Below are 24367 nucleotides of genomic sequence, written 5' to 3' on the forward strand. Positions count from 1 at the left end.
AAGTGTCTGCAGAGCATGATGAGGATACCCTGGAAATTGCACAGTGATGGCGTTTCGGAGCTGCAGATACCTGTAGAAGGACCCAGGGGAAATTTCATATTTATGTTGCAATTGCTCAAAGGTTAACCATAAATCATCCTTAATTAAATGCTTCAAGTGGATAACACCGAGGTCCTCCCAGAATTCAGCACTGTCAAGCTGATGCAGCTCACGAAGCATGGGATTATGCCATAAGCGCCAAGATACAAGGGGTCCCGTGATACCAAATAGTTTAAGCGCTGTCCACACCTGTTTTGCCACTCGATGCAGTGGAGTGAGTAAAAACCCTGACACCAAAGCTCCCCCCTCAAGGTACACGAGCAGGTCCGACACTCCCCCCAGAAAACATTCATCCCCAGCATAGATCCCAACTGACAGCCAGGGACCCAGATATCTCAGCTGAGAGGCCACATAATACAAGAAAAAAATAAGAGCAAAACCCCCCAGAGCTGTAGGACGTTTCAACAATTCCAAACTAAGTTTAACTCTGGAGCCCCGTCCAAAGGAAGGCTGTCAATATGCGATCAAGCGTGGCAAAAAAGGACCTTGGAATTTTGAGTCCAGGTGTGCTGAAAAGTATATAAAAGTTTAGGCAAAATCAGAATCTTAACCAATTGAACCCGCCCAGCAAGTGACAAGGGGAGCCTGCGCCACGATGCAGTTTTATCGCGGACCCATCCAAGAGGGGTGATATTCAACCGTATACAATCAGCAGGAGTAGAAGCAATGATAATACCCAAATACTTGAAAGTAGGAACCACTTGCAAAGGGAGGCCCCGGGCCGCCACATCCGGGCGCGCCCCATCCAAGGGATATATCACCGATTTTCCCCAGTTGATACGGAGGCCTGAGTTCCAACCAAACTCATCTATGATAGACATAGCAGTCATCAAAGAATGCGGAGTATCTTGCAAAAACTGGATCAAGTCATTAGCATGCAATGCAAACTACGAGGCAGTCCCCCCGCAAGTGAGCAAAAGGACCTCCCCAGAGGATCTAAGATTAAAGGGCCAACATCTCAATAGTTAGCGCAAATAGTAAAGAAGACAGGGGGCAGCCCTGCCGAGTACCCCTAAACTGAGAAAAAGTACCCGACAAACCCCCATTAGTAAGCACATTAGCAGAAGGTGAAGCATAGAGAAGTCGCACCCACTTACAAAACACATTCCCAAAACCAAATTTTTCCATGCATGCCCAAAAGGAACTCCCATTCCAAGGAATCAAAGGCCTTTGCCACATCAAGTGAAACCATGACTATCCCCAACCAAATCATGCACCACAGAGTTATGTATATGGAACCTTCGAAGATTTATAGAGGTAGACTTGGTAGGAATAAAGCCCAGTTTGATCATCATGTATTGTCAAGAATAACCTTGTTTAACCTTAGGGCCAAGACCTTAGCCAAAATTTTGCTATCCAAATTAATAAGAGAGATCGGGCTATAGGACCCACACTCCCCACTATCCTTATCAAGCTTAGGAATGACAACTATGGTGGCATCATACATTGAAGGGGGAAGACATCCCCTCAAAAACCCCGCATTATAAGTAGCCAGGAGCTGAGGCACCAATACCTCCTGAATTACGGGCATAAACATCTGGGGGGGAGGCCATCAGGACCTGGAGCCTTCCCCGAAGGAAGGAGGGAGATAGCCTTTGCAATCTCGTCCACAGTAAGGGGAGCATCAAGGGCCTCAATCTGTGTAGACTTAAGGGACGGGCATGTAAGGGGCTGTAAATAGGCCTTAATGGCAGCAGGAGATACAGTAAGAGTCGAGGTATAAAGGTGTGAATAATACTGCCGAAAAACTCATCAGATATGCCAGAAACTGAGGTGACAGCATTCCCACTAACATCTTTAATGGACAATATGGGGGGCGGGGCAGTGGATGTACTAGCCATATATGCAAGAAGCTTACTAGACTGATTGCCTAACTCAAAAAACAGTTGCTTACAGAAAAACTGGCAACACTCAGCCTTCACATTCAAAAGGAGGTTATAAGCTCTCTGCAGAGTTCTCCACGTACCAAAATGAGCCAGAGTAGGATCAGACATAACTTCGCTCTGCCTCAGACAACCTATCCGCCGCACATTCCTCCGACTCCCACGTCTGCCTCTTAACAAATGAAATCGAAGACCTAAGGCAACCCCTCAAATAGGCCTTAGCAAGTCAAGAGATTATCAGCAGGAGGCGGATTAGTGACAAACAGTGTGGTGAGCTGGTCAGTAATTATATCAGGCTCAGGAAACTGGGATAACCAGAAGGGATGAAATCGTCAATTACGAGACATAGGAGGCAAGCCAACATCAAGGGAGAGAAATATGGGTGAATGATGAGATATTCCTCTCTGCAGATACTGGATGTCAGCAACACTACGCATAGTACGAGGAGTACAAAAAATATTGTCAATACAGGAGAGATCGATGAGTGGGTGAGTAGCAGGAGTACAGCAATTCCTGAGGATGGAGATGCCGCCACATATCACTCCAACCTACTGCATCCAGCCACACCCCCAGCACCGGCCTCCCTCCAGGACATCCCCCCTCGCGCACCCGAACAAAACGATCCTTCAGTGTGTCAGGAACAGACAGATCAGCAGGGGGTGGAATGTATACAAATAACAGGACTAAAACGATAAGTGTCTACAGTACAGGCTATAAACACATAACACCCCTCCTTATCAGATTGGACAGTCGTGACTTCAAAGAGAAGGGTATTATGCACAAGCACCACCACCCCCCTCAAACAGGAAGAGTGACAAGAGCTATGCAAGCAACCCACCCATCTTTTCTTCAGGGAGGGGATGTTCTGCGGCATACGATGAGTTTCTAATAAACACACAATATCAGGAGAGCGAGGTTGCATAAAGGAGAACACAAGATTTGTTTTAAGCGGATTATTCATGCCCCTAACATTCCAGACCAACAATTAAGCAGTGGATTAGCCATAACAGAACAACAGACAGTAAATCAATACATAGCTACGCATCCCGCTCCAAAAACCTGCAGCAGAGCAATCAAGATCTGGAAGCCCTCAGGCGTATTAGCCGCTGGGCTCATGACTGTGCGGCACAGCGGGGGTTAAAGGGGTTAACAGGCAGGACAGGGCGGGGAGAGCAGGGAGCAGCGTAGCGTGTGTAAAGAATCGTAATAGGGACATAAGGACCCGGCCCTATGGGCGTTCCGGAGGCGGGCTGCGGTCGGGGGACCCTCCCTTCATGGCAAAGGTTTCTTAAGTCAGCGGAGGGCGGCCATCTTCCTCTTCTGGCCGTTTGCGTGTCCACGGTGGTGAGTAAACTTACCTCGGGAACATGAACCGGCAAGAGTTAGAGGAACTTATCCGCTTTCGCCTGCATAATGAGGGTTCGGTATGGCTGCGGTCTCTGTTAGACGAGACTGTGGCACCCGAACTTCCTGGAAGCAGTCAGCTCCCCGCGAGGCGTTCTGGGCGTCGCTCTAGGCCGCCGGTGCGGTTGTCTCCCTCCGGTACCCAGCGAGTTCGGGCAGGGGCCCCTAATCGGGTGGCACAGGCACAGTTAGGTCCCGCGCAGCAGCTATCGCAAGACCGGCAGGAGGACGTGATCCCCCCGTCTCCTTCCACTGGACTGGGAAGGGCTCGGCCTAGGGCAGCAGTACGGCCGCCGCTGGGGTGTACACAGGCTAATCCGGCAGCGACTCTCCTTCCAACAGGTCGTGGGATGGGAACTAGAAACAGCACCAGAGGGTCAGTCCTGCAGCACATCCCACCTAGCGCTGCTACGGGAGGGTGGCATGAAACGTCACCCCCCCCCATTGGATGTGGCGGACAGCGATTCAGTAGGTGACAGTGAGGAGGACTTCTTTCACTGCGGACAGGATCCGCCAGGAGTGACGCAACCGGCACCACCACCGCCGCCTCTTCCCACGACTACTGTGGATGCACTGGTCGTTCCTACTGCCGGGGGTCCTAGTCTTGCGGCTACGGATGTTATTGAGCGGGCGTCGTCAGTCAGCTCAGGGGGCACCAACAGGACTCGGCGATCCCGCTCACGGCGGTCTTCCAGACGCCGCTCCTCCAGGCGCAGCAGGCGGCGATCGCGACGTAGACGCACTCCTTCATCCTCAAGTTCTGGATCGTCGAGCTCTTGCACTGGGTCGTCCCATCACGGCAGGCGCCGCAGCCATGACGGGCGTCGCCATAGCACACGGGCGTCCGGTCGCCGAAGGTCCGCGAGCGCGAGGATGGGAGAGGTGCCAGTAGCATCCTCTGCACCTGCTCCTCCCCCACCGCCGCCTTCAACGGCTCTGATCCCAGCGCCAGCTTCTGGACGCAGTGAGTATGATTGCCTTCGGGCTTGGGGTTCGGGGGCCACATCTGATTTTGAAATTGTGAATGTATTACGATCCCTGTTGGCGGGTGGGGCGAATGCCCTCCCCACCCCGGTACCGCTGGAGGTACCAAAAACGCTAGTGGAAGCGTCTACGTCTATGACCGGCCCTTCCTTACCCGCCTTCAGGGATACGTATTTTTGCGGGATCCCCCCCCCTTGGAGCTCATTTATCTGATGATACCCGGGAAAAAATAGCGCGTAATGAGTACGTGGATATTTGGTCCTTGGTGTCTGTGGACTCGGCTACCGTCGACAGGGAACGTCGTTTTGAAAGAGGGGTCCCGACCAAGCCCAAAGTAGCGAGAACTTTTAATAATTGGGTACAGGCGTTTGCGGTGTTAGGATGTGTAGTTTCTCAGAATAACCCGGAAAAATCATTCCAACTTTTTGTGTATTTAGATACGGTTTTTAGTGCTTACAAGTCTCATGGGGGTACGGCCTGGTGGCGTTATGATGAGGAGTTTCGCAGGCGCATGTCACAAAAACCGGAGGTGGGTTGGGACACTAAGGCAACGGATGTGTAGCTTAGACTTATGGTGTCACAACGCCCCTTTCAGCCCGGGGCCCCTTCCCCACCAGCATTTGCAGCCACGGGGGCTGGGGCCCTCAACAGTAAGCGCAACGGGTCCTGCTGGCTTTTCAATGAGGGACACTGTAAATTTTACGCTTCCTGCAACTTCAAGCACGAATGCTCATCCTGTGGCGCCGCCCACCCAGCCGTGCGGTGCAATCGGCGGAGCGCCCAAGGCCCCCGTCCCAATAGTACGGGTAGGATCGAGGACCCCAATTCGCGTGTTAGAGATGTTGCGATGGCTAGACCGGTACCCCAAGATGGGGGAAGCCGCCTTGCTTAGGACGGGCTTTTCATTCGGTTTCTTTATCCCTTTCGTTTTCAACTCGGCGCCCCTTTTTTCGGGAAATCTAAAATCGGCGTCTGAGTTCCCGGAGGTCGTCAGGGCCAAGGTGGACAAAGAGGTGGAGTTGGGCCGGATGGCTGGCCCCTTCTCGGTCTTACCATTCCCTAACTTACGGGTTTCCCCTTTAGGCGTAGTTCCCAAGAAGGAGCCCGGAAAATTTCGTTTAATACACCACTTGTCATACCCCAAGGGGCATTCGGTGAACGACGGTATAGATAAGGACCTAGCGGCGGTCTCCTATGTATCTTTTGATAGGGCAGTTGAATTAGTATGCCAGGCGGGCCAGGGTGCTCTCATGGCTAAAACCGACGTGGAATCCGCGTTCAGATTGCTGCCGGTCCACCCTGATTGTTATCACTTACTCGGCTGCCAGTTGCAAGGGCAAGTGTTTTATGATATGTGCCTACCTATGGGATGCTCCATTTCCTGTTATTATTTCGAGGTTTTTAGTTCTTTCCTAGAGTGGGTTCTGAGAGACGTTACGGGTTGTAAGTACACTACACACTACTTAGACGATTTTCTTTTCGTAGGCCCCGCCAGTTCGACACGTTGCCAATCGTTGCTTGATTCGTTTCGCAGTATATCGGGGCGATTCGGCGTTCCCCTTTCGGAAGAAAAGACTGAGGGACCTACTACGGTTTTGTCTTTCCTGGGAATCGAGATTGATTCGGTGCAGATGGTGTTCCGTTTGCCGGCGGACAAGGTCTCAAAATTGAGGTCTCACCTGTCCGCGGCCATAGCGGCCGAAAAGTTGCAGCTAAGGCAGGTTCAGTCATTATTGGGTTTGTTGGCGTTTGCAAGTAGGGTCATGCCCATGGGCCGTATTTTCTCGCGTCGGTTGTCGTTAGCCACGGTTGGGGCTCGGTCTCCTACACACTATGTGCGCATTACTGCAGGGCTGAGGAGTGACTTACAGGTGTGGGTAAATTTCATAGCTGATTATAATGGGCGAACGTGCTGGCGTACCCCCCCGGTATCCAGCCACGAGATTCAGTTGTTTACCGACGCCGCTGGTTGTGCTGGTTTTGGCGCTATTCTCGGTTCATCTTGGTGTGCTTCTCCCTGGCCTCCAGTGTGGCGTGATCGGGGCTGGTGCAGAAATTTGACGCTCCTCGAAATATTTCCTATCATAGTTGCGGTTGAGCTGTGGGGAGAGAGAATGTCTAATTCATCAGTGGTATTCTGGTCAGATAACGCTAGTGTTGTTCATGCTGTAAATCACTTAACCTCTTCTTCTCCCCCGGTGGTTGTGTTGCTCAGGCGTCTTGTTTTAAGATGCCTCCAACACAACATCAATTTCAGGTCCAGGCATATTCCCGGTGTTTGTAATAAGGTTGCTGATGCTTTGTCGCGTTTTAATTGGCAGGCGTTCCGTTCACTTTGCCCACAGGCGGACTCGGCAGGGGCCAGCTGCCCGGACTCGTTGTGGAAGATGATGGACTTCAGTTGACCCCCCTTGTGAGAGCATCGCTCGCACCATCCACTTGGGCAGCATATGGTAAGGCGTGGAACGAGTGGCTGGAGGTGGTGGGGGAGCGCCCCTTGGGGCCGGACGCGGCTGATCTTAAGTCTTACGTGTTGTCATACTTGGCGAAATTATTTCAGCAAGGGGTTTCGGGTGCGATAGCGCAGCGGCGACTCTCGGGTTTGTCCTTTTTTAAATTGCGCGCGTGGCCGGATGTTACCAAGTCCTTTTTCATAACACAGGCGTTGAAGGGATGGAAGAAGTCCGCAGTCAGGCGCGAGTCGAGGCGCCCGGTCTCTTACCCAATCCTAATAAAACTGTTACAGGAGTTGCCTGTCGTTTGTTCTTCTCCCTTTGAAGTTAAGTTGCTCACTGCGGCGTTTGTATTGGCCTTTTTCGGTGCCCTACGCATTTCCGAATTGGTAGCCATGGGGGCCTGCTGGCTGACGACGTAGTGTTGGCTAGTGCCGGCGTCCGTTTTCGCATACGAAGGTCCAAGACAGATACGTTTGGGAAGGGTTGTTGGATTTCTCTGCGGCCGGTACCTGGGCCGGCTTGCCCGGTACAAGCCATTTCACAATACGCGCGGGCCAGGTTGCCTGGGGCCCAGTTCCTAGCCCATGCAGATGGCAAACCTCTTACCAGGTTCCAGTTCACGGCGGTGTTCAGGTCCGCCTTATCCAGGGCTGGGTTTCCCCCCAAGGAGTTTGGTACTCACTCATTCCGGATAGGTGCTGCTACTACGGCCAGCGAGTTGGGTTTGCCCGATGGGGAGGTGCGGCGCATAGGGCGCTGGCGTTCTGAGTGTTTTGCTGGTTATATTCGCCCGGATTTGATTTTACATTAATACTATGTTTATTGCAGGTCCTCGTCCGGTTATTTGGATTATCGGCCATTCCTATGTTTTTTGGGCTGAACGGCGGGCTTCTATACGGCCAGGAGGTCTTTCGTTGGGGATCCTGGGAGCTGATGTGCACTGGAGAGGAGTTCGGGGACTAAGATGGCTGGATGTCTTACCTGAAGTGGTGGCGATTAGTAGGCAGCGGGCGGCTCCTACTGTGTTGGTGATACATGTTGGAGGGAATGACCTGTGTTCGGTGCGGTTGGGCGAGCTGATAGCGTTGATTCAGTCTGATTTGGAAAGGTTTACGTCATTCTTCTCCTAGTTGGTTTTAGTATGGTCTGAGGTGATTCCGCGGGCGGAATGGGCGGGAGCACGTGACCTTAACGCTATCGAAAGGGGGAGGCGCCTGTTGAACACCAGGGTCTCGAGGTATGTCAGAGCTGGTGGGGGGGTTGTTATTCGGCATAGGCAGTTGGAAGGGGATAATAGATGTTTACTGTTGCCGGATGGGGTGCACCTCACGGATATTGGGCTGGACATCTTTTTGTCCGGTATCCAGGATGGCATGGAGGAGGCTTTGTTCAGGTTGACCGGGGGTCGTGGGGGAGGAGGGGTGCACAGTTGAGAATGCGCATCCTCCTCGTGGCGTTATTTTGTTATAAGGAAAGTGACCTACATGCCCTCCCCTAGGCAGGCTGGCATACGGGTATGAAACGGTTAACAAGTTATGTGGAAATTGGATAATAAAGAAATAATAAATAAAGCTGTGGCCGACCCTCGAGTCAACCCACGTTAAAAGGAAATTGGTGTCGGTCTAATTATTTAAGGGTTATAGATAAACCCCCCCCCCCCCTGGCCTTTGCAGGATGGTGGCATGCGCACAGTCCTGGAAGCCCTCAGGCGTATTAGCCGCTGGGCTCATGACTGTGCGGCACAGCGGGGGTTAAAGGGGTTAACAGGCAGGACAGGGCGGGGAGAGCAGGGAGCAGCGTAGTGTGTGTAAGGAATCGTAATGGGGACATAAGGACCCGCCCCTATGGGCGTTCCGGAGGCGGGCTGCGGTCGGGGGACCCTCCCTTCATGGCAAAGGTTTCTTAAGTCAGCCGAGGGCGGCCATCTTCCTCTTCTGGCCGTTTGCGTGTCCACGGTGGTGAGTAAACTTACCTCGGGAACATGAACCGGAAAGAGTTAGAGGAACTTATCCGCTTTCGCCTGCATAATGAGGGTTCGGTATGGCTGCGGTCTCTGTTAGACGAGACCGTGGCACCCGAACTTCCTGGAAGCAGTCAGCTCCCCGCGAGGCGTTCTGGGCGTCGCTCTAGGCCGCCGGTGCGGTTGTCTCCCTCCGGTACCCAGCGAGTTCGGGCAGAGGCCCCTAATCGGGTGGCGCAGGCACAGTTAGGTCCCGCGCAGCAGCTATTGCAAGACCGGCAGGAGGACGTGATCCCCCCGTCTCCTTCCACTGGACTGGGAAGGGATCGGCCTAGGGCAGCAGTACGGCGGAGGGCGGCCATCTTCCTCTTCTTGCCGTTTGCGTGTCCCACCCTCCCTCCCTAGGTTTGGGTTGTGAGTGCCTCACGGGATCGACTTGTTATATAAAAAAAAAAAAAAGGTGGGGGACAAAGAAAGTACTTAGGACAAGTTACCCGGTTAGTTTCATGAGCGGTTTAGGACGATTGGTGCTATTTTGGAATTTAGTACTGCGTGTGATGGGGATGATATGGTTCTGGCTAAGTGGTGGTGAAGATGGTGGAGTGTTGGGGTGTTCATATGTCACAGCAGGCGTTATTTTGTTATAAGGAAAGTGACCTACATGCCCTGCCCTAGGCAGGCTGGCATACGGGTATGAAACGGTTAACAAGTTATGTGGAAATTGGATAATAAAGAAATAATAAATAAAGCTGTGGCCGACCCTCGAGTCAACCCACGTTAAAAGGAAATTGGTGTCGGTCTAATTATTTAAGGGTTATAGATAAACCCCCCCCCCCCCTGGCCTTTGCAGGATGGTGGCATGCGCACAGTCATATAACTGTATACATGCAGTGTAAAGAAAACAATCTCATAGAACATAGAAAAGTATAGCACATGTCCAAATAAGATGCACAATGTAAGATACAAAAACAGACCCGCTTCCCCCCAACAACCCACCCCCATCCCACCTATACTAGTTCCCAAACTGAATAGGTTTGGATCCCAAAATTCAACATGAGGATTGTAACTAAAATGCGACAGGGTCGCTGAGGCAATATCCATCTGAAGATCACAGGAAAGTACTCACAGATCCAGTACAGAAGAATGAAGATCAGCAGGTCACACAGCAGGTAAAATGGAAAAGCCCGCAGAGGAACAAGGAGCATACATTAGGGAAAAAAAGGGAATCACTGCGGACCAGAGAACACAAAAATCAGGCAGAGATAAAGCAGGAAAATCACAGCTCAAGGACCATGAGCCGAGGCCCGCAGAAGGCTATCCAGCCAGGAGACCTCAGCAGGGCATTCAAAGTGGGCTTTGCCCCTCCATTGCACACGCAGACGGGCAGGGAAGGTCATGGAGTATTGGAGATCAGCCTCCCTCAACCTCTTCTTAACTGCTGTATATGAGGCCCTTTTCTTTTGTAAATCAGCTAAGAAGTCCGGAAAAAAGGATACACGCAAACTATCCAGAGAAATATCGCCCTTGCTTCGCGCCATAGCCAGAATCTTGTCCTGGTCTTTACAATTGAGGAGTCTCATGAGAAAAGGTCCGCGGGAGGTAGAGGCCTAGTCGGGACCCTGGGGGCCCTTTCCACCACAAAGGCCGGAGAGAAGGCATCATCACCAAACAATTCACGCAGCCAGCGTTCAGCAAACCTTTCCGGGTGCTGACCCTCCATCCGCTCCGGCAGTCCAACCACCCGCACGTTGTTCCTACGAAGGCGGTTCTCAAGGTCGTCCGCCTTGAGCCTACAGGAGGCAGCCGCCGCCGCTGCCAGATCATCCACCTTCACAGTAAGTGGCAAAAATCTGTCCTCCACATCAGAGACAAGCGCCTCAACCTCCGTAGTGTGCTCCCTCAGAGACTGGACATCATGCCAGAGGAGACCGAGATCAACACGCACTTCCTCAATCATACCGGTAAGAGTGGTTTGGCAGGAGGTGATGGCTTCCAGCAATGTGAGAGAGAGCTGCTGCAGCGTAATGTCCGACGACTCAGCAGCCAAGGGCACTTTCATGTGGGCATCCGCCTCCACAGCAGAGGAAGAACTGGCGCCATCTTTCCCAGACTTGCGCGCGAACCGTTCAAGAGCCTGTGCCGGCATAGCAGGGCCGATCTTCACCATTCCAAGTCACCGGACGAAGGCAGGTAAGTACAGGATCAATAAAGCGTCGTCTCCAGAGTGAAGAAATGAGCTCAGCACACAGACGTCTGCTCACATAGTCAGCTAGGCCACGCCCCCTCAATTCTTGGGGGTTTTTTAAAACGTATTTTGTGTTCATCGTGCGGGAAAAATAATATTATAGTTTTATAGTTGGGGTCGTTACGAACGCGGTGATAGCAAATGTGTACTTTTTTTTTAAATGTGTTCATTTTTTTTCCTATAATAAAAGACTTCTAGGGAAAAAAGAGCATTTTTTGTTTATGTAACTTATAACTTATTTTGACACTTTTTTTAAAACATTTTTATTATCTTTTTTTATTTTATTTGTCCCACTAGGGGACATTTAGACTTCCATCTCTGATCGCTGCTAGAACACATTGCACTACCTACGTAGTGTAATGTGTTCTGTCATTGTGACGTGACAGTCCGTAACGCCATCTTGCTGATCTGGTGCGGGGGGCTGGGCCCTTATTTTGACCATTTCTCTCTTCTCTCACAGAATATATTTTGTTAGAGAAGAGCGAGAACTAACCGCCGCTGTTTTTAAACGGTCCTCGGTCTGTGCTTTAAGGCCTCAGCTACCTCCGTAGCTGAGTACACAGAGTTTAAGCGCCTCCCGGGGGCGCCATCTTATGCCAAAGCGCCATCGTGAAAACGCGGCGCTCTGGCATAAGTACCCTTAATAAATAATTTGAGGGGTGCAGTTTTTAAAATTGGGTGACTTATGGAAGGGTTTCTAATATATAAGGCCCTTAAAGCCTCTTCAGAACTGAACTGGTCCCTAAAAAAATAGGTTTTGGAAACTTGATTTTCCTGTACTACGTACCCAGCAATGCTACATCAGTTACCGAATCTTGGTTTGACTGACGACCCCCCTAACTACCGGTTCTGTAAGGTATCTTTATACTTTTACAGCTGCTTTTCATAGCAAATGTATCTTCGCCATCCAAATCATTTGTCCGATTCCCATTTCGCTGAAGTTATCCAGAGAAACAACAACTGGGCTACCTAGAGGCAATAAAGTCCTGGGGCCAGACGAGTACATTTGACCCTAACCGAAGTCGTGGGAAAAGGAGGGTTCTTTCTATGGTTATTGTAGGAAACAGACTAACAATAACTGAAAAAATATCTGCCTCCATGAATGCTACTTTCCTACATATTTCCAGTTATAAGAACCTCTAGAAAGACAGCCATACTTTTTTTTAAAAATTACATTGGCAGCCCTTTTTAACAACTTTACAAGCTTTGTATTTGTGTGTATCAGTAGTGCTTACCAAAGTCTCCTTCTCCAGATCTTTCAAAGCCTGTGTTTCAGCCTCAAGACTAGAGAGTTCCTTTGCTACAATTGTGCGAAAATTATCTAATTTCTGAAAACTGGAATTAGACAAAAAAGGGGAAGAAAAAAAAAACTCATAGGTTGTGACTAACACGAAATATAATTGTACACTTTATGAAAGTTATTAAAAACTTTATGAAGTGGAAACCCTCTTTATAAGCCACAGTGGAGAACGGATGCTAGGAGTGGCTGACATTCTGGCATACTTGGCATGACCATATATTACATAGTCATCCATAAATTGAAATGAGCGCCACGCCACGTAACATCACACTTCCCCTGCAGTGGAAAGAAGGAAAAACGTGATCCCGATTATCACTGCTTTAACAGCTGATCGCCAGTGATTTCAATGGCTGGAAAGATTAAGATCAGACATATCTGGCTATACCAATGATAGAGATGAACAAGACAAATTACCCACAAAAGCATAGGGGTCAGAATATGTATGCACTGAATCCACTCTACTGCTTAATCACTTACTTGCTCTGTTGTATCTGATTCATTAAATTAGTGACATGCAAATGAGATGTTGCCAGCACATCCTGAGCCCTAACTTCCATCCTTTTATACCTAGTCTGAAGCCAAGAAAAAAAAAAAATAATTAGTGAGCGCCAAATCATAATATATATATATATATATATATATATATATATATATATATATATATATATATATATATATATCTTTTGATATTATACTATGGACTTTTATGGACTTCGACTGTGGTCAATAGCGACCGTGGTATCTAAGCTGCCTCTGACAGCCCATCAGTCCCCTGCAAAGCGATCGTGGTCATCGCAACCCAGGGGCATAATGAAGGTCCCCAAGTCCACCATCTTTCTGCTCCTTTTAAACTTTGCCTTTGGCAGGGCTTAAATAGGAGCCGGTAAAAGTCACAATACATTAGTATTGAGGTGTGTTGTACCGGCGATCTGACAATTAGGGTTTCAAATCCCCTAGGGGGACTAATAATATATTTTTTAAATAGTTAAATTCAGAACTATTACTATATAAGATTTAACTCACACGGCGAACGTCATAAGTAAATAAAAACAAAACAAAAAAAAAAAACAGAGTCACTGTTTTGTGGTCACCTTCGCACTATAAAAAAAAAATCATGAAAAAAATAAAAATTTATATATATATATATATATATATATATATATATATATATACATATACATACATACATACATACACACACACACACATATATTTATACATACACACACATATTTATACATACACACACTACCGTTCAAAAGTTTAGGGTCACTTAGAAATTTGCTTATTTTTGAAAGAAAAGCACAGTTTTTTTCAATGAAGATAACATTAAATTAATCAGAAATACACTCTATACATTGTTAATGTGCTAAATGACTATTCTAGCTGCAAGCGTCTGGTTTTTAATACAATATCTACAAAGGTGTATAGAGGCCCATTTCCAGCAACCATCACGCCAGTGTTCTAATGGTACATTGTGTTTTCTAATTGTGTTAGAAGGCTAATGGATGATTAGAAAACACTTGAAAACCCTTGTGCAATTATGTTAGCACCGCTGTAAACAGTTTTGCTGTTTAGAGGAGCTATAAAACTGACCTTCCTTTGAGCTAGTTGAGAATCTGGAGCATTACATTTGTGGGTTCGATTAAACTCTCAAAATGGATAGAAAAAGAGAGCTTTCATGTGAAACTCGACAGTCTATTCTTGTTCTTCGAAATGTAGGCTATTCCATGCGAGAAATTGCCAAAAAACTGAAGATTTCCTACAACGGTGTGTACTACTCCCTTCAGAGGACAGCACAAACAGGCTCTAACCAGAGTAGAAAGAGAAGTGGGAGGCCCCGCTGCACAACTGAGCAACAAGACAAGTACATTAGAGTCTCTAGTTTCAGAAATAGACGCCTCACAGGTCCTCAACTGGCAGCTTCATTAAATAGTACCCGCAAAACGCCAGTGTCAACGTCTACAGTGAAGAGGCGACTCCGGGATGCTGGCCTTCAGGGCAGAGTGGCAAAGAAAAAGCCATATCTGAGACTGGCTAATAAAAGGAAAAGATTAATATGGGCAAAAGCACACAGACATTGGACAGAGGAAGATTGGAAACAGACGAATCAAAGTTTGAGGTGTTTGGATCACACAGAAGAACATTTGTGAGACGAGGAACAACTGAAAAGTTGCTGGAAGAGCGCCTGACGCCATCTGTCAAGCATGGTGGAGGTAATGTGATGGTCTGGGGTTGCTTTGGTGCTGGTAAAGTGGGAGATTTGTACAAGGTAAAAAGTATTTTGAATAAGGAAGGCTATCACTCCATTTTGCAACGCCATGCCATACCCTGTGGACAGCGCTTGATTGGAGCCAATTTCATCCTACAACAGGACAATGACCCAAAGCACACCTCCAAATTATGCAAGAACTATTTAGGGAAGAAGCAGGCAGCTGGTATTCTATCTGTAATGGAGTGGCCAGTGCAGTCACCAGATCTCAACCCCATAGAGCTGTTGTGGGAGCAGCTTGACCGTATGGTACGCAAGAAGTGCCCATCAAGCCAATCCAACTTGTGGGAGGGGCTTCTAGAAGCATGGGGTGAAATTTCTCCCTATTACCTCAGCAAATTAACAGCTAGAATGCCAAAGGTCTGCAATGCTGTAAATGGAGCATTCTTTGACGAAAGCAAAGTTTGAAGGAGAAAATTATTATTTCAAATAAAAATCATTGTTTCTAACCTTGTCAATGTCTTGACTATATTTTCTAGTCATTTTGCAACTCATTTGATAAATATAAGTCTGAGTTTTCATGGAAAACACAAAATTGTCTGTGTGACCCCTAACTTTTGAACGGTAGTGTACATACATACATTTATATATACGCATACATACATTTATATATACACATACATACATCAAAAAGTCGCCGCCGTAATCGTATTGATCAGTAGAATAAAGTTAAATGGTCGTTTTAACCGCATAGTGAAAGCTGGAAAAATGTAACCCAAAAAACAACGGAGGAATCAGTTTTTCCAATTCCACAAATAATATTTTTTCGTTTCCCAGTATATTATATGGTACTTTAAATAGTGCCAAAAGAAACTACAACTCCTCCTGCAAAAAACATAAGCCTTCACACCACTCCACTGACAGAAAAAGAAAAAAAAGTTATGGCTCTTGTAAGGCAGGGAGTGAAAAACAAAATGAAAAATGGCTTGGGCTTCAAGGGATTAAAAGATATATTTGCAAAACTGCTATTTTGTTTTTCTTGCGGAGAGCAATCCAACTGTATAAACTAGTCACATATATTGCAGTTCTTGAGCTAAAACTGGATAATTGGCAACATGCTCAGTGATTCCTTCTGGAAAAAGGTACGATCATTCCATGTATTGGGAAATGTGGTCACAGTAATAATCCTCTAATCATAAGCAGCCTTTTTCTGACAGCACTAACAGGCTAATAAATATGCAATAGAGTAGCCAAGCTTTAATGTCCAGATGTCATCTTATCCATAAAAATGAAAGCCATAATAAAAACGATTATCCTGCAATACAAATATTTTAACACCTTTCACTATATTGAATAATCAAAAAGCTTTTCATACAGACATACTTTTTATCAATAAGACTACAAGGCAGTGTTTGTGTTTGCTTAACCCCTTAATGACCAGCCTATTTTAAACCTTAACTCCTTAACCCCTTCAAGACACAGCCTGTTTTGGCCTTCAGGACACAGCCAATTTTTTCAAATCTGACATGTTTCACTTTATGTGGTAATAACTCCGGAATGCTTTTACCTATCCAAGCGATTCTGAGATTGTTTTCTCGTGACACATTGGACTTTATGTTACTGGCAAAATTTGCTCGATACATTAAGTATTTAATTGTGAAAAACACCAAAATGTAGCGAAAAATTTCAAAAATTTGCATTTTTCTAAATTTATATGTATCAGCTTGTAAGACAGATGGTAATACCACACAAAATTGTTGCTAATTAACATCACCCATATGTCTACTTTAGATTGGCATCGTTTTTTGAACATCCTTTTATTTTTCTATGACATCACAAGGCTTAGAACTTTAGCAGCAATTTCTCACATTTTCAAGAAAATTTCAAAAGGCTATTTTTACAGGGGCCAGTTCAGATGTGAAGTGGATTTTAGGGCCTTATATATTAGAAACCCTCGATAAGTCACACCGTTTTAAAAAACTTCACCCCTCAAAGTATTCAAAACAGCATTTAGAAAGTTTCTTAACCCTTTAGATGTTTCACAGGAATGAAGGCAAAGTAGATATGAAATGTTCAAATTTCTTTTTTTTTTTTGCAGAAATTCATTTTTCATCTATTTTTTTTGTAACACAGAAAGTTTTACCAAAGAAACGCAACTCAATATCTATTGCCCAGATTCTGCAGTTTTTAGAAATGCCCCACATGTGGCCCTAGTGCGGTAATGGACTGAAGCACCGGCCTCAGAAGCAAAGGAGCACCTAGAGGATTTTGGGGCCTCCTTTTTATTAGAAAATATTTTAGGCTCCATGTCGGGTCTGAAAGGCTCTTGCGGCACCAAAACAGTGGAAATCCCCCAAAAGTGACACCATTTTGGAAACTATACCCCTTGAGGAAATTATCTAGGGGTATAGTGAGCATTTTGACCCCGCAGGTTTTTTGCAGAAATTATTGGAAGTAGGCCGTGAAAATGAAAATCTACATTCTTTCAAAGAAAATGTAGGTTTAGCTAATTTTTTCTAATTTCCACAAGGACTAAAAGGAGAAAATGCACCACTACTTTTGTAAAGCAATTTCTCCCGAGTAAAACAATACCCCGCATGTGGTCATAAACGGCTTTTTGGACACACGGCGGAGCTTAGAAGGGAAAGAGCGCCATTTGGCTTTTGGAGCTCAAATTTAGCAGGAATGGTTTGCGGAGACCACGTCGCATTTGCAAAGCCCCTAAGGGACCAAAACAGTGAAAACACCAAAAAAGTGACTCCATTTAGGAAACTACACCCCTTGAAGAATCCATCTAGGGGTGTAGTGAGCATTTTGAACCCACAGGGGTTTCATAGATTTTATTAGAATTGGGCAGTGAAGATAAAAAAAATCCTTTTTTTCCAATAAGACGTAGCTTTAGCTCAACATTTTTCATTTTCTCAACAAGTAAAGGAATAAAAGAACCCCAACATTTGTAAAGCAACTTCTCTGGAGTACGGCAATACCCCATTTGTGGTTATAAACTGCTGTTTGGGCACACGGCAAGGATCAGAAGAGAAGGAGTGCCATTTGGCTTTTGGAGCACAGATTTTGCTGGATTGGGTTCTTGACACCATGTCACTTTTGCAAAGCTCCTAAGGTACCAGTACAGTGGAAACTCCCCAAAAGTGACTTGATTCACGAAACTACACCCCTTGAGGAATCCATCTAGGGGTGTAGTGAGCATTTTAACCCCACAGGTGTTTCATAGATTTTATTAGAATTGGGCAGTGAAAATAAAAAAATCCTTTTTCTTCAATAAGACGTAGTTTTAGCTGAAAATGTTTCATATTCTCAACAAATAAATGTAAAAGAGCACCCCAACACTTGTAAAGCAACTTCTCCTGTGTATGACAATACCACATATGTGGTCATAAACTGCTGTTTAGGCACAGAGCAGGGCACAGAAGTGAAGGAGCGCCATTTGGCTTTTGGAGTACAGATTTTGCTGGATTGGTTTCTGGGCGCTATGTCGCATTTGCAAAGTCCCTGTGGGACCAAAACAGTGTATCCCCCCCCAGAAGTGACCCCATTTTGGAAACTACACCAATAAAATAATCCATAGATGTGTGTTATGCTGTGACACAATCCTTTCTGCACAGGCCGGTGTCGCACTAATTAATGGTCTTTACTTATCCCCCTTTTGGTCCGCACTCCGCACCTTTGAAGTTTGGGGAATTTTGCTGGGAAAGTGTTGTCCTGGTATAATACGGGCACCCTCACTTCCAGCAGATATGTTTGGACCCTCCCCTTCCTGGATCCCTAATTTTTAATTGATAATTCGCCACTTGAAACAGAAGAAACGTTCCCCTCGGGCCGGCACAACTGCATATTTTTATTTCCTGGCTTATTGGTGCCTTGACTAATTTTATTTTTTCATAGACGTAGTGGTATGAGGGCTGTTTTTTTTTTGTGAGACGAGCTGTAGTTTTTATTGGTACCATTTTGGGGTACACGCGACTTTTTCATCACTTGTTATCCTTTTTTTTTGGGAGGCAAGGTGACCAAAAAACAGCAATTCTGGCATATTTTTTTAGTTCTTTTTATACAGTGTTCGCCACGTGTTATAAATTACATGTTACCTTTATTCTGCGGGTCAGTCCGATTCCGGTGATACCTAATTTATAGCACTTTTTATGTTTTACAACTTTTTGCACAATAAAATAACTTTTGTAAAGAGAATGGATTTTTTCTGTCGCCAAGTTGTGAGAGCCATAACGGTTTTACATTTTTCGTCGACGGAGCTGTATGAGGGCTTGTTTTTAGCGAGACTAGTTATAGTTTTTATAGGTACCATTTTTAGGTACATGCGACTTTTTGATCACTTTTTATTTCAATTTTTGGAAGACAAAGTGACCAAAAAATAGCAATTGTCAGTAATTTGTAGTTATTTTTTTTACGGCGTTCACTATGCGGAATAAATAACATAATATTTTTAGAGTTCAGGTCGTTATGGTCACAGCGATACCAAATATGTATGGCTTTATTATTTTTTTCAATAATAAATGACTTGATAAGGGAAAAAGGGCGATTGTGTTTTGTGTTATTATTTGAAACTTTTATTTTAACTTTTTTGACACTTTTTTTGACACTTTTCTTTAGTCCCACTAGGGGACTTGAAGGTCCAAAAGTTTGTTTGATGTTCTAATACATTGCACTACCTATGTAGTGCAATGTATTAGAACTGTCAGTTGTTCACTGACAGCAAGCCGATCAGGCTCCGCCTCTGGGCGGGGCCTAATCAGCTTACGTAAATGGCAGACAGGAGTCCATTGTTAGGGCTCCTGTTGCCATGGTAGCAGTCGCCAGCCTTGCCATCGCGTGGCAAGGCTGCCGATTTGCTACAAACCTCTAGGATGCAGCGATCACAATGGATAGCTGCATCCAAGGGGTTAATGCCAGGAATCGGAGCTAGCTCCGGTTCCTGGCGATAGATCGGGGTGTCCGCTGTAACATACAGCGGACACCCACTGCTGATGACGCCGGCTCAGCTTCTGAGCCGGAAGCTGAGCCGGCGCCATCTTGCCGATGGTACCGGAAGCCTCCGGGCCCCGCCGCCGACGGGGCATAGAAGGATTCCGTTGCTGGCGGACCGGGAGGTAAGCATTAGCCCTCCGATCGCCTTTGCAGCCACCGGCAACCCAGCGATCACGTTGCTGGGGCGCCGGTGGCTATAAACTCCTCACATGCTGCGATCGCTATTCAACGCAGCATGTGAGGGGTTAATCGGTCGGATCGGAGGCTAGCTCCGGTCCTGGCCGATACCTCAGGGTGCCAGCTGTAACATACAGCTGTCACCCGGCGTTGATGTCGCTGGCTCAGCTCCTGAGCCAGCTTCATCTCCATGACGTACAGTTACGTGGAGATGCGGGAACTGTCCATCTCCCATGACGTAACTGTACGTGATTTTGCGGGAAGGGGTTAATGACCGGGCATGTTTGTACCTTAACCCCTTAACGCTCCAGGACATACTATTATGTCATGGTAAGTGCATCGTTCGCGCTCCATTACATAATAGTATGTCATGGAGTAAACACGGCGCCGTTCGCGCGGCGCGCGTTCATGAGCTGTGATAGCTGCTGTTTCCGACAGCAGGCTATCACAGCTCAATGTGCAGGGACCGATCGCGGTGGTCCCCGCAGATTAACCCCTCAGAAGCCGCGTTCAATAGCGATCGCTGCTTCTTAGGGGTTAAGCTGCCATCGCCAGCCTGCTACACGATAGCGGCCGGCGATGGTGACTATGGCAACCGGATACCAAACAATGGCGTCCGGCTATGCCATCGACGGAAGCCTAGTGGGTCCTGACAGAGTCAGGACCCACTATGCTTGCTGTCAGTGAGTAGCTGACAGTTCTAATACACTGCACTACGTATGTAGTGCAGTGTATGGGTATGTGCACACACACTAATTACGTCCGTAATGGACGGACGTATTTCGGCCGCAAGTACCGGACCGAACACCGTGCAGGGAGCCGGGCTCCTAGCATCATACTTATGTACGATGGTAGGAGTCCCTGCCTCTCCGTGGAACTTCTGTCCCGTATTGAAAACATGATTACAGTACGGGACAGTTGTCCTGCAGAGAGGCAGGGACTCCTAGCATCGTATATAACTATGATGCTAGGAGCCCGGCTCCCTGCACTGTGTTCGGTCCGGGACTTGCGGCCGAAATACGTCCGTCAATTACGGACGTAATTAGTGTGTGTGCACATACCCTTAGAATAGCGATCAGGGCCTCCTGCCCTCAAGTCCCCTAGTGGGACAAAGTAAAAAAGTTAAAAAAAAAAGTTGTGTAAAAATAAGAAAATAAAAGTTTTAAAAGTAATAAAAGTAAAAATCCCCGCTTTTCCCTTATCAGTCCTTTATTATTAATAAAAATCTATAAACAAACAAACTATACATAATTGGTATCGCCGCTTCCGTAACGGCCTGAACTACAAAATTATTTCGTTATTTATCCCGCACGGTGAACGCCATAAAAGAAAATAATAATAAATCGTACCAGAATCACAATCGTTTGGTCACTTCACCTCCTAAAAAATGGAATAAAAAGAGATCAAAAAGTCGCATGCACCTAAAAATGGTACTGATCGAAACTACATTTCGTTACGCAAAAAATAAGTCCTCGCACGGCTTTCTTGATGGAAAAATAAAAAAGTTCTGGCTCTTAGAATATGAGAACACAAAAAGTGAATGATTTTTCACAAAACGTATTTTGTTGTACAAACGCCATAAGACATAAAAAAACTATAAACCTCTGGTATCGCCGTAATCGTATCGGCCCGCAGAATAAAGTGAATGTGTCATTTATAGCGCACGGTGAACGCTGTAAAAAAAAAAACATAGAATAAAAAACAATAGTAGAACTGCTGTTTTTTTAGTCACCGCGCCACTTAAAGATCAAAAAGATCAAAAAGCCGCATGCACCCCAAGAAAACTACAATGGATTCCTCAAGGGATCTAGTTTCCACAATGGGGTCACTTTTGGGGGGTTTCCACTGTTTTGGCATCACAAGACCTCTTCAAACCGGACATGGTGCCTAATAAAAAGGAGGGCTCAAAATCCACTAGGTGCTCCTTTGCTTCGGACGCCGGTGCTTCAGTCCATTACCGCACTAGGGCCACATGTGGGATATTTCTCAAAACTGCAGAATCTGGGCAATAAGTATTAAGTTGCGTTTCTCTGGTAAAACCTTTTGTGTTATAGGAAAAAATGGTATAAAAAGGATTTTCTGACAAAAAAAAAAAAGTAAATTTCACCGCTACTTTGCTCTAAATTCCTGTGAAACACCTAAAGGGTTAATAAACTTTCTATATGCTGTTGTGAATACTTTGAGGGGTCTAGTTTCTAAAATGGGGTGCTTGATAGGGGTGTCTAATATATGGGCCCCTCAAAGCAACTTCAGAACTGAACTGTAACCTAAAAAAAAATTGGCTATACTTCGCTTCTTACATTATACTGATAATGAGCCGTGCCCACCCCGAGATGACCCCAGTTTTGACCGTTTGTATAAACAGAGACCCCTATTAGACCGTTTCAGTGCCCGGTTTTCCCAAGCATACACCCCCTGGAATTGTATTTCTATTGATGAGTCCTTGGTACATTTTAAACGGAGGCTTCAATTCCGCCAGTACCTGTCGAGTAAGAGGGCAAGGTATGGTGTGAAGTATAAGCTGTGCGAGAGTGCATCAGGGTATACCTACAAATTTAGGATATATGAAGGGAAGGACAGCAGTATTCAGCCCCCAGAATGCCCCCCCTTACTGGGAGTTAATGCAAAAATTGTGTGGGATTTGGTGCACCCATTGCTGGACCAGGGTTACCACCTCTACCTGGATAACATTTATACCAGCGTCCCACTCTTCAACTGCCTCGCTTCCAGTCCTGCGGCATGCGGCACTGCTAGAAGAAATCTGAGAGGCCTCCCTAAGACTCTGCTTGGGCAAACAAGAAGGGGTGAGAGCAGGGCACAATCTAGCAGCAACATATTGTGTGTCAAGTACAAGACGAGAGATGCCACACCAGTACCCATGTACCTGTACGAGGTACCAGTACAGAGACCCCCAAACCAGACTGCATCCTGGACTACAATAGTTACATGGGAGGGGTGGACTTGTCAGATCAAGTACCGAAGCCCTACAGCGCCATGCGGTGTGGTATAAGAAGCTGGCCGTGCACATCATACCGAGAAGTTCCCCAAACTGGCAAGAAGGGAAAAAGTCAAAAGAGGTGCAAAATCTTTTATAAGAGGGGGATAAGGAAGGACACAATATACCAATGTGACACGTGTCCCGAAAAACTAAGGCTCTGTATGAAAGAGTGTTTTAAAATGTATCATACATCCCTTGATTTTTAATCTACCCCAGTTTTACTTACCCTGATGTACTCCGCACAGCTTATCCCCCTCATCTTTCCCTTCTGAGTCCTGCTGCGTGCCCAGGCAGCTGATAACAGCCACATTGAAGGTGTTGCCATACCCGTGAGAACCCACATTACAGTTTATGGGGTGTATATCTCCGGTCAAAATGTTCACTACACCTCTAGATGAATGCCTCAAGGGTGTAGTTTTTAAAATGGGGTCACTTCTTGGGGGTTTCAACTGTACTGGTACCTCAGGGGCTTCTGCATACTTGACTTAGCACCATGAAATCCCCAGTAGGCAAAATGGTGGTCCTTTCCTTCTGAGCCCTCCCATGGGCCCAAACCGCAGTTTATCGCCACAAATGGGGTATTGCTGCACTCAGGAGAAATTGGGCAACAAAATGGGGTATTTTATTCCTTGTGAAAATAAGACATTTTGAGCCAAAACTACATCTTATTGGAAAAAATTAAAATATTTTTAATTCACAGCCCAATTCAAATAAATTCTGTGTAAAAACTATGGCGTCTAAATGGTCACAACACTCATAAATGAATTCCTTGAGGGGTGTAGTTTCCAAAATGGGCTCACTTCTGGTGGGTTTCCATTGCTTTGATACCTCTGGGGCTCTGCAAATGCGACATGGCACTCAAAAACCAATCCAGCAAAATCTGGACTCCAAAGAACACAGCGCTCCTTTCCTTCTGAGCTCTCCCATGGGCCCAAACGGCAGTTTATCGCCACAAATGGGGTATTACTGCACTCAGGAGAAATTGGGCAACAAAATGGGGTATTTTATTCCTTGTGAAAATAAGAAATGTTGATGAAAAATTAAATTTTATTGGAAAAAAGTCATTTTTTTAATTTCACAGCCCAATTCAAATACGTGCTGAGTAAAAACCTTAGGGTCAAAATGGTAACAACAACCATAAATGAATTCCTTGAGGGGTGTAGTTTCCAAAATGGGGTCACTTTTGGGGGATTCCCACTGTTTTGGCACCTCAACACCTCTTCAAACCTAGCATGCTGCCTAAAATATATTCTAATAAAAAAGAGGCCTCAAAATGCACTAGGTGCTTCTTTGCTTCTAGAGCTTGTGTTTTATTCCACGAGCGTACTAGATCCACATGTGGGACATTTCTAAAAACTGCAGAATCTGGACAATACATATTTAGTAGTGTTTCTCTGGTAAAACCTTCTGTGATACAGAAAAAAAATGGAATAAAATTGAAATTCAGAAAGAAAAATGAAATTTGCAAATTTCACATCCACTTTGATTTAATTCCTGTGAAATGCATAAAGGGTTAAAAAAAAAACTTCTAAATGCTGTTTTGAATACTTTAAGGGGTCTAAAATGGGGTGTTTTATGGGGGTTTCTAATACATAGGCCCCTCTAAGCCACTTCAGAACTGAACAGGTACCTTAAAAAAAAGGCTTTTGAA

General features: G+C 46.0%; 1 protein-coding gene across 1 annotated transcript in view; it reads right to left on the reverse strand.

The window, feature by feature from the left end:
• Positions 1–24367, reverse strand: part of SYCP2L (synaptonemal complex protein 2 like) — a 344080-nt gene that overhangs the window by 63541 nt on the left and 256172 nt on the right. Inside the window, exons 32-33 of the mRNA XM_075828429.1 lie at positions 12809–12903; positions 12267–12366 (exon numbers count right to left, since the gene is read on the reverse strand). Of these exons, the coding sequence (XP_075684544.1) occupies positions 12267–12366; positions 12809–12903 (195 nt within the window). The remainder of the gene's footprint in view (positions 1–12266; positions 12367–12808; positions 12904–24367) is intronic.

This window comes from Rhinoderma darwinii, chromosome 5 (genome assembly GCF_050947455.1).
Source record: "Rhinoderma darwinii isolate aRhiDar2 chromosome 5, aRhiDar2.hap1, whole genome shotgun sequence".
In the NCBI taxonomy this organism is placed as follows: domain Eukaryota; kingdom Metazoa; phylum Chordata; class Amphibia; order Anura; family Rhinodermatidae; genus Rhinoderma; species Rhinoderma darwinii.